This window comes from Aythya fuligula, chromosome 1, assembly GCF_009819795.1.
Source record: "Aythya fuligula isolate bAytFul2 chromosome 1, bAytFul2.pri, whole genome shotgun sequence".
NCBI classification, from domain to species: domain Eukaryota; kingdom Metazoa; phylum Chordata; class Aves; order Anseriformes; family Anatidae; genus Aythya; species Aythya fuligula.
Genome location: NC_045559.1, coordinates 57182880 through 57199626, shown reverse-complemented (window position 1 = coordinate 57199626; position 16747 = coordinate 57182880). Strand labels below are relative to the sequence as shown.

The 16747-nt window shown below is 44.4% G+C and overlaps 1 protein-coding gene across 1 annotated transcript in view; it reads left to right on the top strand.

The window, feature by feature from the left end:
* The first annotated feature begins 2574 nt into the window (after window positions 1-2574).
* Window positions 2575-16747, top strand: part of RIC8B (RIC8 guanine nucleotide exchange factor B) — a 34858-nt gene continuing 20685 nt past the window's right edge. Inside the window, exons 1-3 of the mRNA XM_032204684.1 lie at window positions 2575-2688; window positions 4727-4774; window positions 15128-15736. Of these exons, the coding sequence (XP_032060575.1) occupies window positions 2578-2688; window positions 4727-4774; window positions 15128-15736 (768 nt within the window). The 5' untranslated portion in view covers window positions 2575-2577. The remainder of the gene's footprint in view (window positions 2689-4726; window positions 4775-15127; window positions 15737-16747) is intronic.

Below are 16747 nucleotides of genomic sequence, written 5' to 3'. Positions count from 1 at the left end.
TAACAACATATAATATATAAATTACATATAGTAAATGTAACATGTAACATACAACATAGCATAAATAACATATTTTATGTTTATCTATATGTGTGTATACACACGCAAACATATCTGTATGTATGCATGTAAAAATCCATTGCAATTCTTCAAGATTTTTCATTACCAGGTAGAAAAAAGACTCAGCGGGGGAAGAGCAGTGAGAACTCCATTCACTAGCATGAATCCTGTTTTTGTCAGGCTACCTCTTGCTGCTAAGGTCACTACCCTTTGACAAAAATGGCCTCTGACCTCCCCAGCCCCACAATTCTGTTGTGACTGACCCTGAAACCCATGAAATTCAGGGGCAGACATTGCTTTGGAAGGTTTAGATAAAGCTGACTAACATGGGAAGGGCTCATGGTATGCGCCCATCTGAAAAGGTCTGGCAGTTCTTTGGTAGAGGATGCAATTTATTCTGTCCCCTTCTTTCATTGAAATCCTAATCCTTCATATGCTACCTAAAGTGGAAACTAAAACGCACTGATGATGAATAACAATGTGCCTTTAAAAGGCAGTAACAGTTTTCTAGTATTTATTTTTTATTTTTATTTTTTAATAAAGATTTTAATTGACCATGTATAAGTAAAACGAATGTTTTGCTGTGCTGCAATGTGAATCTAAACAGGCTTATAGTTTCTTACAGTTTCAATTGTAAATCAAATAAGCAAAGGATTATTTTTACTGGGTTTCTTTCAAAAGCTGCATTAGTATACACATGGTCCTGACTCAGAAGGAACAGTTATGCACTTCAGGCTGGATTTCACTACTCTTTGTAGTCCAAAGACTCTGTTGATCTGTTTTCACATCTCAGGTTGACCCACTGCAGAAAGAAACCCTAAGCAGAAAATTCAGATCCTCATTCAGGTCTGCATCTTAAACACACACAGGCGTACACAGGCACTGCTTCTGCTTCGTGGAGTCACCCATCCATCTGCAGATGAAATCTCCCTGCCCCTGTGGTATTTCCAGCCACAGAGCCAATCATTTGTGACATGAAAGGTTTGCTCTTTGTGACCACTGAGCACCTCCTGAATTGCTGCTGAATGAACAAATACTTCAAGGAGAGACCAACCGCAGCTCCCTCTGAAGTTTTATTATTGTGGGCTTTTTGTTAACTTCAGTACATTGCTTTCAGCTACCTCGACAGTGGAGTTTGACTATAGCACATGCTGAGTATGGAGCTACTACCTATATTCTTAACTGTAGCTTAAACCCATGGTGTTGTAGAGCTCTGTAGGGGTAGCCAGTGTGTGCTCTGACACTGTAGGCTCTTGCCCAGTTTGCCACTGTCTGCCCACCTTGCCCTCCCACCATGTCCAAGGCGAAACGCAGCAGTGCTGAGGCACCAGGATCTCTACTCCACCCATTTTGCTTGCTCATACACACGTAAAAACCCTTCAGAGAATATCTTAACCCCACTGTGAAAGGATAGGAGGGTGGGTTGGTGTGTGGGCAGGCACACTCGTGTCTCTAAAGAGAAATTGTGATTTTTGTGTACCAACACCATTTTGGGAGCTTGGACTTGAGAAGAAAACCCAACCCTTCAATAAATCTCTCTGTGAATGATTTGCTCCTGCAGCACCTAGTCCTGGTCCCACTATGGCACCCAGCACCCGGGCAGCATGGAGGCCTTGCGGTACGCGGGCCTATGAACCACAAAAGGGGCTTGTTGCCTTCACCCTCCAACCCACAGGGGTTTTGCTTTGCTCCCAAATGTTACAACGAAGCCCCACTTCGGACCCCAGACAGAAACTTTGCACTGCTGTGGCCTATGGTCATGGCAGCCCTGCTGATGAGCTGTGACCTCAGGCTGCCAGCAGGCGCCATGTTGTGTGGGGCATGTGTCATGTTGTGCAGGGCAGGTGTCATTTTGTGCGGGGCAGGTGTCATTTTGTGCAGGGCAGGTGTCACATTGTGCAGGGCAGGTGTCATTTTATGCAGGGTGGGTATCATTTTGTGCGGGGCAGGTGTGTAAGTGGGGCACTGCCACCCTTGCGTGGGTTGGGAGGCCAGCTTGCAGCCATCCCACACGGGACCTACTGCCCCTGGGCACCATGGCGGGAGCAGCGAAGGCACCGTGAGGTGCTCGTGGTGCACACCGTGCCCATGGGGCAGTGGCTGGGCCTTGTCTGGGCAGGTTGTTTGCTTTGTGGTGGACATTGTAAGTGCAAAAGCGGCTCATAGCACAAAAGCAGGCAGGGCGAGGGCAAGCCTAACTGGTAGGCGCTATGCCAGGCTGCCCTTTGTGTCACTGTGTCACCGGCTGCAGCTCCTCTCTCCCTGCACACCCCGCAGCGCGGCGCGGACTACACCCCCCATGATGCCGCGCGGCGCAGCGCCCCTCACCCCGCTCACCCCTAGCCGCTGTGCACGCTGGGACTCGTAGTCCTGCCTCCCTCACTCCCCCCACCGCGGGGCGCCCCTTGCAGCCAATAGCGGGCGGGCGGGGCGGGCTGCGAGGGGAGCGCTGCGTCAGCGCCCAGCGGGGCCGGGACCGGGACCGGGACCGCGACCGGGACCGGGATCGGGACCGGGATGGAGCGGGGCGAGGGGCCGGGAGCCGGGCTGGGAGCCGCGCTGGAGGCCGCGCAGGGCCGAGGGGCAGCCGAGGCGGTGGAGCGGGCCCTGGCGCGGTACAACGAGGAGGTAACGCCCGCCTCCATCTTGTGGGGTGCGGGGGGGGACGGGGGTGCCCTGAGGGGAGAGGTCGGGGGACGTGGGGTTGGTGTGGGGGGCTCTGAGGTCTCCGAGGTTCGGCTGGGAGCTGGTTTATGCCCTCAAATGTGTTAAATCCAGCGGTGCCACTCGCTTCCTCGCCCTGAGGTGGGCTGCCTGGGCAGAGGGAGGCAGCCTTGGTGTGGGGGAGGCTGCAGGGCGCTCCCTGAGGGGCTGCGAGGGCCGAGTTCAGCCTTGTGCTGCCCCAGGGGGCCTCCCATCGCCCACATCTGCTCTTGGCAGGGGCCCCCTGTTAGACGCCTTCAGCCGAGTGACACCCAGATGAATTTTTTAGGCTGAAGTTGAATTCTCAAGGAGAGCGAGGGCTGGCGTGCTTTCTGCTCTGGCATCTCTAGCTTTGAGGTTTGCATTGAGGTTTGGAGCTGCGTGTGTAGCTAAATAGCTAAATGCTTCTCCTGGAGTGGCACAGGGGGCTCCTAATCCTGTCTGACGTTTCCCTGGCTGTGTTTCTCCTTCAGAAGTCTGCCTTAACGCTTCCTGCATCTTCTTGTGTCGCGTGTTACCGACGCGGGTGGGTTCCCCGTGGGCCACAAAGGCTGGGCAGAGTACCGCAGGTCCCAGGTCCTCACCTGTTCCTTTTGGTTTTTAGTCTTTCCAAGTAACATACTAAATACGCTATAATTGAAAGGAAGGGGTGGATAACGTGCAGTTTTAAGGTGCAGGTGGCTATAGAACGGCTCTCATGAGAGAAACTGATCTGACAGAGGACAAAGAGGAGTCCTGTCCCGTTTGCAGTGATTATTCCTAACCAATGTTCCTTCAGTACTTAAACTATGTACTGTCACCACATTTCTTTATTATTTCCAAAAACGTTCCCATGCAAAAGCAAGGGTTGCCTACTCCTGGTGAAATGCTGGGCAGTTAATGTTCACCTGCCCAGGGCTGGCATCTTTCTGAACTCACATTGTTCAGCAGTGGCATTGGGAGCCCAGTGACAGAAATGAATTATTTTCCTACCATCCTTCAGGATCTGACTGATGGTGGGAATTTGTAATGGTAGGGTGGCTGGCTGAGGTCTTCCTGTGTAACCGTGAGCTGCTGTCAGGAACCCGAAGGGGCCCACTAACATGCTGTGAGGATCGCCTCTGTTTTTCAGTCCCTTGCACAGTGCTGCAAAAATTTCTATTAGAAATAAAAGAAATTTAGATCTTATTACTTCTTAGAAGCCATTCATCACGTTTACTCATTTAGCTCAAAAGCTATTAGATATCATTAAAATAACTGTCTTCTACTACTGCTGTGCTCATTGACTGGCAGAATAAACTTGGTCATTTGAGTAGTATTTCACTAATGACACACTTCAGGATGCTGAACCCAGAACTGGACTCAGTTACTATTAGAAGTGCTTAAAGGGAAACAAGTTGCTAGACCACATCTGCCTTGTGCTTAACTGTGTTAGAGAAACAAATAACTTGATAGTGTGTTAGAGAAACACCACAGTGTGGAAACTGGAAAGGAAAAAAAAAAAAATGGTATTTTTTGTAGTAAGGCTTATTTCATTTGCGCTTCTTGTTTTCCTGGGCAAGATCATATTATGATCATTCCAGTTTGGGACACTTTAAAGCACAGTCAAAAGCTTGTCAACAAGACTTGCTCAGGGAAGAGTTGAGGTTGTAAGGTATCTGTAAGATGTAAATCTAGGGCTAACACTTTTCACCCTGTGAAGTGCCATGTGTGAGGGTTAATAAACATCACGAACACAGCCCATAGATCAAGGCTTGTTCTGCACCAGTAGTGAGGAAACTGTGAAATTGTTCGTTGGAGGCACTTCCTGAAGCTCTCAGGGGTGGGTAAAGTGGGAGAAGGACACAAGTTGACGTGGTTATTGTCTCACTTGCTATGCTTTTTTAATCAAACTCTTATTTTTTTATAATAGTTTAGCAAGTGTTACAAATTCAACAGCTAAAGTTCATGCATAACAAATGCAAACTTTTTCTTTTTTTAACAGAATCGGGCCATTTTCAGATTTGATCCAGCAGATGAAGATAAAAGAAAGGTAAGGAAAGTAGGCTGTCGAGCTCCTCTCATGCTCTACTTTGAAGTATAACAAAGGAAAAGTAGTCCCTAATGTTAGCTGCCCTCGTGAGATGATGCAAATAGTGATTATAGTACTCAGTTGTAGTTTCTCTTCAGTGTAAGAAACATGATGAGCCCCCTCTCTCCTTATCTTTTTCTGAAAGTGAGAAACAAAGTCTGCAGCAGAAACACCTGTGTCAATAAAAAATAGTAGCAGACAAGCCTGCAAATAATTTTGTTGTGCACAAGTTTGAGGGTAGAAAAATAAAGCTACTTTTTTTTCAGGACCTGATATAAAAACTTTGCAAAACATTTTCAGCTTTTTCTCTTCCCTGCAGGTAGTGACAGCACAGATGTATCTCTTGTCTATATTAGATACTTCAATCATGTTAAGATAAAGAGGAGTCAGTGTAGAAGAAAGCTATGAAACTGTACGTGACACAAAGCCACGGAAGACTGTTATGCCTGAGGAAGCTGTAATGATTAAAATGTGCACCATGAATGTGAGGTTCCAGATATGGGAAGTTTTTGTGTTACAGCACAGAGCTGTGCAGGTGTGTCGGGGCCAAAGAGGTCCCTTGACATTCACCCACAGCCTTGCGTTTAAAACTTGGAATGACCTTGATTTTTTTTTTTTCCATGATATTTTTAATGGCATAATATATAATGACAAGACCCTTGTGGTTTTTTGTTTTTTTTTTCCTCTAATTAGATTTTGGGCAGATCTGTGTATTTATTTGAGAAATGTTCATTAATGAATGAGGTTGCACGCCTCCTCTATTTCTGAAATAAAGTGTGAAATCAGAGTTGCAACATTGCTGTTAGGATAGCTCATCTCAAATAGGGCATGCGTTGATTCACTCCATGATTTTGTGAAAAATCTAAATGTTTTTTAAGGTCTTAAGTCCTTTTGCTGGTAGAAATGAATGGGCTGATAAATCTCTCAGTCCTTTGAATTTACAAAACCATCAGTGTTGTGCATGCTGTAATCCCAAAATTACAATTCTTCATTGCACAAATGACTTTTAGTCCTAGCCAGACTGCACTCTTGTGTGCAGTTCAGTATAAAAGTAATACTGAAAGCTAAGTAAATGGTATGTAATGCTGTTGTCTCTAGTAAATCAAAATAAAACAAAAACCAGAAATGTTGCATGGAGGTCTTCCCCACAGTCTTCACAATTGTTTTGTTTCACAGACCTGGAAGCTCCCTGAAAGCATCTTTTTCTGCTTTGCTTTTTATACTTTACAGAGCAGCTGTCACAGACTTTGAGACTTTTTTTTTAAACTCGTATATGTAGTGTTTTGTTTTGGTTTTACATCTGTGTTAAATGCAGAGATAGAACATTTTTTTATGGGAAATAACTTTAATTTAGTGTAGAATTTGGAAACTCAAATTGATATTGAATGCTGTAGTGAAGCAACAGCCAGTATGACAAAACTATCAGCATATCGAAGTGTTTGTAAGCTGAATGTTTCTGAGGTGTGCACACAGTTGAATAATGTTTTACTCAGTGCTCTAAGCCTGTTGCTGTACTTCGTTGGAGTTTCTTTCAGTATTCTGAAAATCCTTGATAGAATTATTACTCAATTGGTTAAATTCTCTACGTGGTTTTGGGCAAGTTGTTGATCTTTCTGTGACCTTAATGCTGAACAAAGGTCATCAAGGAGTGTTTAAGAAAGTGAGTAGACTTAACATTTCTGTTCTAAACAAAACTATTTTTTTTCCTTTCAAATGTTTTCACGTTATTCTTTATAGAAAAGACCTTAACCATGCGTGACCAGAGCCACCTTCTTAAAGGCAGCTTTTGGGTGCACATGCATGATGATCAAAAGCTGGGGGGTTCTTTATTCTCGAATCCACCCTCGTAGTTCTTCAAGAAGTAGGTAAGAAAAATGCACCTCTGAACAGATGCCTCTGAAAAATGAGTTCTAAAACTTCAGAAGACCTACAGACAGTGATCAAACATTTGGCTTTACTTGAAGCTGACCATCAGTAATGTGGTGACAAGACTACGTCATCATCCTTCTTAATCTGTAGAACTCAAGTGGGATCTTGATCTGGCTTTCTTAATGTGTTTGTGTTCTTCCCCCTCTTTCCTCCTTACCCATTCCACCTCTTTTTAGATTGAGAATGAGAAAGTGTCTAGGCTGGGGAAAGATGCTAACTAGAGAACGAAGGAAATGAATAGAGATCGGAAGCCAAATTGGCAAGAGACAGTGAGTGGTTTGGGTGGTAGGATTTGGGGCAGCTGGGGTTGTTCTGTTCTGCTTTTTGTTAATATGACTACCTAATTGCATGTGCTTAATGTCATTAGTGTTTGTAAAGCATTCAGCATTCTCCTTTCATCCTTCAGTTAAAATAAAAATGCTTTAAATTGAAAGGTGAAGTAGTGCCATGTTCTTGCTGAGAGCAAACTGCTGAAGTTATCACCAGATTTAATGGCAGTTGCTCAGACTTACTGATGGAGTCTCATACTAATAAGCAAGTCCCCTTTTTGTTTAGTGATATCAAATGCACTCGAACTGATCATATTTGCAGTCCTTCTGCTGTGAGCCTGGAATGATTGCAGAAGAAGAGAGTTCAGACAAGGGTCACAGTCTGAGGAAGTCATGTGCTAGGCTTGAAGTTCAGAACACAGATGGGCTGTATTTGGACAATCAGGCCAAAACTATGGCTTGATTGTTGAAGCCAGGTAGGTCAGACAGCAAGAGTTGCATTAGACAGCGCTGTCATAATGTAGTTATCGAATCTGATGCTTTAGGCTGTAACCTGACCAAACTGTCAGCAAGTTTGTGGTCCTGTACTCCTGGAGGAATGCAGGATGTCCCTTTCAGAAGGCAGAATGAGGCAAGGCTGTCAGCTTCGATGAGTAAATGTGTCTGCCACAAATTGCAATGGCCACAGGACACTACAAGCTTGTGTTTTTATCATCCAGTGATGTACTAATAGGAGCTGTAACTTGTCCTGGTTGGATCTTACTTAAAGATCTGTGTGTCAATGTAGGCTTATACGATGGGTGCTGTGGGTATAAACCAGCTGGCACCCTGTCTATTACTGTAAGATCTACTCAGGTGCCAGTCAGACCAAGTCGGTGTCATACCTTCTTAATTTGTCATATACTAATTAAAAAATGAACTTCTGAAGGTCTGTGTTCCGTTCGTGTGCAAGCAGTGTAGACTTTGGCTGTTCCGGAGCACGTTGACCTCTGGTTCGCAGTGTGGTTGCTTCAGAGGAGCTTCACCAGCTCCTGGCGGTCTCAAACATTTGTCAGCCAGCGGGAAGTTCTTCACAGCAGAGAGGTTGAGTCTTCAAAATGCAGCCCTTGACAGAAGCGTGGTGGTTGGCAAGTAGCTGGTCCTTAGGTCCACGCTGGGATCAGCTCCAGAACAAGTTTCTGGTAGCTCAAGTGGGCCGTCACCTTGGGGAGGGGTCTTGCTCTGTGTGGAGCAGCCTCGTGTGTGCCCTCGGTGGCTCCGTGCCTTGGCCTAAGCCTTCCTTAGAACCACTTTCTCCCCATTTATATAACTGACTAAAAGGTTGAGCTTTGTTCTCGGTCATTTGCACCTTGACAGGCCCAAATCCTGCTTGTGAAGTGGCAGCACATCTGTGCTGTGTGCAAGACTGGCCTCTTAAATTGGGTCAAGATGCTGAGTTGGGGAGGGGGAAAGCAAAAGCAGCGTCCAAAAATTAGTGTTATTCATAAGCCATATTCTTACCTAGAATTCCAGGATCTTCATAATTTCCATTATTACCTCCTGAATTTGTTTTGTCTGCCTCACCTCTGGTAGTACTTAGGGTGTTTGGTTTCTTCTCCATCTTCGTGTTTCCAAAAAAAAAAAAAAAAGGGAAATGGTTATAATCAGTTTGACAGCTTTTCCCCCATTTTCATGAGAAAACTGTCTCCAGTTTACCATGTTGGGTCAGCCCTGTAGTGTTAATCTCAAGTTTGGATGTCTGTTTTCTTGATTTATTGCTCAGGTCCAGTTTGAGCATAACAGATGTAAAATTCGAGGCCTCCTTTAGTGGACAAAGATTGCCAGAACAGTCTTTTCCCCAGACTACTGAATGCTTTAAAGGTGTCAAAATGGACGATGATAAATCATATCAAAGGTTTTGCGGGGCTTGCTCTCGGAATTAAATTCATGATGTGGAGGGATTCCCTGAGGCTGGGGACTGTACCAGATCTGAACTTCGGAAGGATGGAAGCAGTAAAGTGTCCTGATGGAGCAAGATGCTGTCAGACACACAATCTCAATAAATAAATAAATAACCCCCTAAAACTTGTTAGTACATAGTGCTGTTGACACTGCGACACTTCTGGGAGGTCTGAAGGATCCCACAGGCACAAAGGCACAGGGTTTCTCCCCTTCCAACGACTCCTTTGCAAGCTTTTAAAGCCTGCTAGTGAGCGTCCTATAAAGACATTAAGCGCAGGCACTCCTGTGGGCACGCTGTGTGGTGTCTTAGTGTTAATTGCTGTTGTTCTGGCTTCACTGAAACCCTTAGGGGAGTACCAGTCTGGAGAGAAGAAAAGTTACGACGTGTCCTTCGTCAGTACCAAGTGTTGTAATTCCTTCTGGTCCTGCCTGCTCCCAACCAGCGTTCTGCTGTTTTTACTTATTTAAATGTTAGATGGAGCCAGTGAAGCCCACCTCTCCTTTAAAACCTTTCTTTTACCAGTGGGCTGCGGAGGTTGTGCAGGGTTTGTCCTCTCCCCGTTCAGGGAGGAGGGCAGCTGAGAATGCGGCTGCGCGATTTCACCTCTCTGTGCCCAGTGGGACAGGCAGACCTGGTTCTGCTCCTCACAGCAGATTTCTTTGTCTGCTCCCCACCTCCACCTCTACCTGCAGAGTGCCATCTGCCCAGAGCCCAAGTGTTCAGACACAGCACAGGCTGAGCAAGGAGCCTTTGAAGCGAGGCAGGCTGAGTCCCTGAGGAGTACAAGTGTACACCCTCACCCCCAGCCCCATCTCCATCCACGAAGGCTGGGAAACGTTGGGCACGGCCTTTTCCGAGGAGGTTATCTGGCTCTGCCTTTATTCAACACAGCTGGATAAAAATGTCACATGATATCGTCTGATTTCCCGAGAAAATGAAATAAATGAATATTTCAAATATTCTTCAACTTTTCTTACTGTCTCGGATGCTTAATGCTTAAACGTAATAACAGAATAAACAATTTGTATTATTCTTTTAGTGCTGCTCCTAAACAATCAGCCAACTTTGTTAGGCAGTTCTATGCTGTTCTACATAGTCTAGTGAAAATACCACCAAATAAAAGTAAAATGCATCATTTTGCCTTATGTGAGAGGGCCTTCTGTCTCAAGGGAAGCTTCTGAGTATCTTGGAGAGCCACGCAAGTGCTAACATTTCTTTCATCTGTGTGGAATTGGGTAGAGGCTGCTGTGAATCGTCACGTTTACAGCAAAACAGCAGGTAAGTTTGAGGAACAGATAGCAATCCAAGTGAGGTGAACTACTGCAGACCTGTGTGATGTGCTGAAGAGATGCAGTTCCACATGAACGTTGTGGCATTAAGTTGATTTCATTAACCATCCTCATCGCTGAACAGCTGCAGAAGTAGGCTGAATTAAATGAAGAATGTACTTCTCGTGAGCCTCTGGAGAGAATTTAAATTGAGATTTGAAAATGGTGAAAAACGGGGGTCAGGAGATGAAGTGAACCAGAGGGATTTAAGCCAGTGCAGGAGAAGGAAAACATGGCCTGTTGCCACATATTTACAATGGGAATGTTATGGGCTCTGACATGCAATCCTTGCATGTCAATCCATGCTAAGACACAGCATGGATTCACTCTCGTGTCTATCACTTTTCTTTTTCATCTCTTAAAGGAGACTAGGGAGGGCTAATTTCATTTTGTGACCAGTTCTTTTTTTAAAAAAAGCTCAGTTTTTGTTTTTTAAGGTCAGCCTAACAGTGTGGTAAGTCTGGCATGCTCATATTGTTCCCCGTGTGGTAATACCACTTGCTCTTCCATCAAGATGAATGTACTTAGGGCTTCCTTGTGTATTTCGAGGCATAAGAGTGCTTGCCTTGAGAAATGAGGGAAGGTGTTACAAAGACAAGCACGTCTCCGTTGTTCTGTTCGTGTAGAATTTCTTCCTTCATTCTTGACGGACTTCCATCGTTGCTGGACTTTCCTGGTAATTCTGTTAGGACTTTGAGCCCTTACTAAGGAAAGTGGGAAATGGGGACAAGATGTAGTTTCAAGTCAATTTGGCAAGTGTTTTGTTTTTTCCTTATTTTTTTCCTTGCTTTAATTTAAATTGGAATGATGAGCATACCTCTTCTGGTACATACATCATCTGTGATGTGCTTCAAAACTTAAAAGCCCAGAAAGTGGGAGAGAAGGTGTGCACTCTTTCTGTAATGTTTTAGCAGAGGTTTTCTTGTTTGCCTTTGGATTGCAACCTCAGTAGCACGGAATAATCTGTATCTACATTGGTTTATATGCAACAAAGCAGTACTGTTTGCTTGGATTTGGATACTTGCAGGGTGGAGACTGTGTTGTCTTTTTTCCTGCTCTAATCCAAAGGCATGCATAAGCAAAGAGAATGATTTGCCAGAGGGAAAGAAGCAAATAAAGGAAATGTTTTCCTTTTCTTACCAAGGCATTACGTATCTGAGAAGCTACAGAAGTGAAGTCCTGGTGTAGTCAAAATTTAGTAGTCTGTGAATTGAAAAAAGTGGGCATAGGTCAAGTGTGATTTATAAACATCTGCTTCAAAGACAAAGAGGGGATGGGAGAGGAACTCACATACAGGCACTGCAGGACCAAAGAGCAAGCTCATGAAGTGCCCCGTTCTTCAGGGGGGTCTGTTTTACTGCTTGAGGTTGAGCCAGGAAAAAATAAACAGCTGGTAAGAGGCACCTCTGCCTACAGAGACCTTATTTTAAAAATCTGATTAGTCTGTAAACAAAAAAGTTGGAATGAAATGGAAATAAGGAGGTGATAGCTCTTCACATTGATCTGTGGCTGGGCGAGGAAGAGGAAACAGGTCCCCTGTATCTTGGGACATCGATTGTCCTATAGGCCCCTATTCTTAGTTAGCATCGAGCCTTTATGCTGTCAGGGCAAAGGAGCAGAGTGGATTAATAAATATCTTGCTCATCAAACACACAAAAAGCACAAAGCCCAGGAAGAGCTATAACGTGTAATAAAATTTTAAAATGTTGTAACGTAACTTAGGCTGCAGCAGAGATGAAAGGAACGGTATGTTCAGTACAAAAGCTGAGAATTACTGGATTTTAGAGAACCGAATGTGTTTTATAATTGAAAAAAAGTTTTAAAGGACTTAAAAACTACCTTGATTCTGTGTAGAAGTACATAAAAAATGCTTCTTCCACAACAAGTGGAAGTCACAACTCCCTTCTGAATGTTGTTGAAAAGATAGAAGTAAAAAACTAAGTTAAACTTGTACAATAATTGAGGGGGTAGCAATAAACCCCTGAACCTAGGACAGTCGGAATACATTATGTGAAAGGGGAGGTGCCTCACTGTCTGAATTCTTTCACCTGCTTTTGTTTCCAACCAAACAAATACCATCTGTGCCCCTTAGGTCATGCCATGCTCACAGGCTACGGGCTGGGGGAGGTACCACCTAAAAAATAAAAATGGAAAGGACGATGTTTTTGTGGTTCTTTTCCAGTTTTTCATCTGTCTGCACATCCCTTCCCTCACACCATCAAGAAGAAAGCAGAAAGAATGGTTTTTGGGTTTAGTTGTCTCCTGCAATCCTGTGATAGGGTGAATTTTGTTTCCTTTCTTCAGAAGTTTCTATGAATAGCTCTTTAGCCAGCATCGCATTCTTTAATTTTTCCTCCTTGAGATCAACCAGCCGTGTTCCCCTGTCTGGTCCCACAGGTGGTGTGAGTGTATCTCTGCTGTGTGCTGCTTCCTTCAAAATCAGTCTTGATGGCTTGCCAGGATCTGAACTCCAGAGAATTTTGTAATAAGTCCTGAGGTGCTTTCTACTTCATGAGTCTTAGATCTTAAAAAAATAAATACATAAAAACTGTATTTTGTGCTAATGGCTAGGAAGCTTAGTAACTTGTTCTTCAGTGTGTAATGGCTTAGTTATTAATACAGTATGCATAAGGCAGTGTAGAATTAATGCTTTTAAAAATAAACTCTGTCTTTTCTTATACTGTAAAATCTTTTATCCAGCCAAGACTTCAGGAGGGTATGAGAAATGAAGCAGTTTACAAACATGCTCATTTGGTTTCAAGTTGGAAGAAGGTGGCTACCTCCAAAACAAGAAACTCAGAACACTGGTATCTATCTTTAGTAAATTAATCATAGGTAAGAGTCTTCTGTTGCTGCATTTCACTAAGATTTGAAGCCATAAGGTGATGTTTTTCATAATCTTTAATTAAATTGCAAGGGTAGTCTTCAAATCTATGGAGAGAGGTCAGGCTGCCTTCCGCCGTGGCAAGTCAGCGGGAGCTTGGTGCCCTTTGGGATCTCCTGTGGTGCTTCTGACCTTTTGCAGTGACGCTTCCATAGCAGCAGGTAGATGCAGCATCAGGAAAAGAAGTCTAAATTTGGGAAGATTAGGCCCTTCGTAGGCAAATGGTTGTAGGCAGGGAACAGGATAAACCTGCCTTTTCTTATCTGTTCCCCATCTGTCCATTTGGTCCTGTTATCAAAATCAAACAGACTTTGTGACTGTCACATCTGCCTGTGGGGTGCAGTTAATAGCATGGCAGATTCCTTTAACAGAAACCAAGTTCTTGTAAGAAGTTGAGCTATAACCAGGTAATTTGACGGTGAATCTAGACCAGGCATTTCTTGTTTCCAAGGTCTTTGTTTGGTTTTTAAACACTTCAAAGATGCCACCCTCAGAAGCATTTAGCCCAGGTTTAACACACCGTGCTCAAGTCAGAGGGCTGTACAGCTCTGTGGGAGCAGAGTTAGGTTAGCATCTCTTCCAGGTATTTGGCTTTGAAAATCACAGGGTACATACCCATACTCCTGCACGGGAGCCCAGCAGTGGCTCTGAGTCCGATGCAGCGTCTGTAATGCTCTAACCACCAATCCTCCTGTTGCTCATGCAGTAGGGAGAGCTGGAGCTCGCCCCTCGTGTCCAGCTCCCACTGGATAAATCTGGTGAGAGCTGTGGAGATGGAGGCACGGTCTTACTCGTCTGGGTGGTGCTTTTGGGTGGGCTTCACCCTGGGACAAGCATAGTAGAAATCATACTGGGAGTTCTTACTGCCTGACTTGTTTACAGATTGTCTTTTAATATTGTTGAAGATTTGCCTTTTTTTTTTTTGTCCCTTCTGGAGTGTCTGTTCTGCTTTAGATTTGACCTTTCTTTTTTTACTTCAGCTTTAGCTGTAAGGGGTCACAGACAAGGCTTGTTGGGGTGTCCCAAGTGGGGCTTTCCTTTGGAGCTTTGGGTCGGGGTGATGGGGTGCTGTGCTCCCCACCTTTCTCTTTGTGCTGCTGCGAGCTGCAATTCCAAAAGCCGTTCCTTAAGAACTACTTTCTACTATACTGGTATTCCTGTATGCTTTTTCATCATCTTCTTACTAACAAATACCAGCTGAGACCATCCCACGAATCGCAGGTGCTGAGGTGGCTCGTGCAGCAGGGCTCCTCAGTCAGTCGCTCCTCTGCCTCCTTGGTAGGTTGTTCACATCAGTGGTCAAGACACAAAGCTGGATGGTGAGAAATGGGGAGGAACTGTGTCCTGTGAAGCACAATGCACTTCATATTGGCACTTCTCTAGGAACTTCTTTGTAATTACACTTCTGGCGCTGGTACTTGGGAGTGATTTGTGGACTTAAGGCATAAAAACCCTCTGGAGGCCTTTACCGCCAAGCAGTCTCTTCAGTCCTGTCTTTTCTCCCTTTTGATTGATCATCTGATTGTCTGTTTCTGTCACATTAAAGTTAATTCTCCTGTAATTCAGATGTCACTGTTCTGACCTGTAGATCCTGGGAAGCATTGTGTGTTCTCCTACTGTTTTCTTCTGTTTAGCCCCGCAGTCACGTCGGTATGAAGTATCAGTGAACCTGTCCAGTTGGAAGGGCAAGCTGTGGTGACAAAACAGCAGGTTTATGGGGTGGTAAAACTGCTACAGCCCACATCTTCCAGTGAAACTGCATTATGTTCCATAAGGAAAACTGCTTTGGATGAGCTTTGGAGGTCCTTTGTAATGGTTTATATTCCGAAAAGCTGATACAAAACACCTACTGTCTCAAGGCAGCTGAAAACTCAAAAACTGTATAGGAGCTTAGCTGAAGTAGTTTCCTATTGCCACCAATGTTGAGATGATGAAACTCTTTGTTTGTTTGTATTTACATAGAAACTATGCGAGGAGATTCTAAACATCCTTGAAAAAGACACGAAAACTTCCTGTCAAGTTGCCTGCCTGGAAGCCCTGCGGATTCTCTCCAGGGACAAGACTGTTCTAGTGCCTGTAACCACGAAGAGGAACATGCAGATTCTTATGAGACTAGCAAAGCTGGACACTGTGGAAGACCCTTTGGAGAAGGTGTCTGAATTCCCTGTTATAGTAGAAGCTTTAAAATGCCTCTGTAACATAGTTTTTAATAGTGCTGTTGCACAGAAGCTCAGTTTGGAACTGAATCTTGCAGCCATGCTCTGCAATCTTCTGAAAAAATGCAAGGATCAGCAGCTTGTTGGTGACATTAAATGCTTTGATTTGCGTCTTCTCTTCCTCTTGTCGCTTCTGCACACAGATATTAGGTCACAGTTGCGTCAGGAACTGCAAGGGGTGCAAATTTTGACGCAGGCCTTGGAAAGTTCCCTGAATGTAAGATGGACAGAAGAATATAAAGCAGCGGAAGATCGTGACAGGCCTCCTTTATCTCTGCAAGAGACAGATTGTGCCATTGAGGCACTGAAGGCGCTTTTTAATGTAACACTTGACAGCTGGAATGTCCACAGCAAGGTAAGGTTAAGCTGAGGTGATTTTTGAAATTGGTTTTGTTTAGCCTGCAAGGTCCAGAACCAACACAAGAAACTGTTGTTGTCCAAGCCCCAGAGCAAGGATTTTAATTCTTGATTTTTGTACTGTAATTCTGGTGGAATCCAGATTGCATTTTTCAGAATAGCAGATGAGGTAGTTCCAAAATTTTCGATTGGCATCATAGCTTCCCTGTATGAAAAATCAGTCAGAGAAAATCTGTCTGAATACCTGAATTCTGATTGTGTCATGTATTGATCTAAAAAGTTCGGAGGGCTGGAGCAGCTCTCCTGTGGAGACAGGCTGAGGGAGCTGGGGTTGTTCAGCCTGGAGAAGAGAAGGCTCCGGGGAGACCTTACAGCGGCCTGCCAGTAGCTGAAGGGGGACTACGGGAAAGCTGAGGAGGGACTCTTGGTCAGGGAGTGCAGGATAGGACAAGGGGAATGGATTTAAACTAAAAAAGGGTAGATTTAGATTAGATACAAGTAAGAAATTCTTTACTGTGAGGGAGGAGAGGCCCTGGCACAGGCTGCCCAGAGAAGCTGTGGATGCCCCATCCCTGGAGGTGTTAAGGCCAGGTTGGATGGGGCTTTGGGCAACGTGGTCTGATGGGAGGTGTCCCTGCCCATGGCAGGGGGTTGGAACAGGATGGTCTGCAAGGTCCCTTCCAACCTAAGCCATTCTGTGAGTCTCTGCTTCTCTGATCTTGGGCTTTCAAGAGGTGTTGAGTCTTTAATGCTTTTGCCTGTAATGCCAAAGTAACTATTTTGCTCTTACTACTGCTTAGGCAAAAAAAAATCTTTTCAATGTGTTTTCTGTTTAATGGGAGAGTAGCTTGGATTATATAATGCTAACTAGAATTGTATGTTTTCAAACAAAAAATGCAAAACACAGTGGAACGTGTCAAGGAAGACTGTTAAATGAGAGTCCAAGATTTCCAAAAGAAAATAAATGCTGTTCACTAATAATTAGTTGGCTAGGAAAAACTCTGTAATG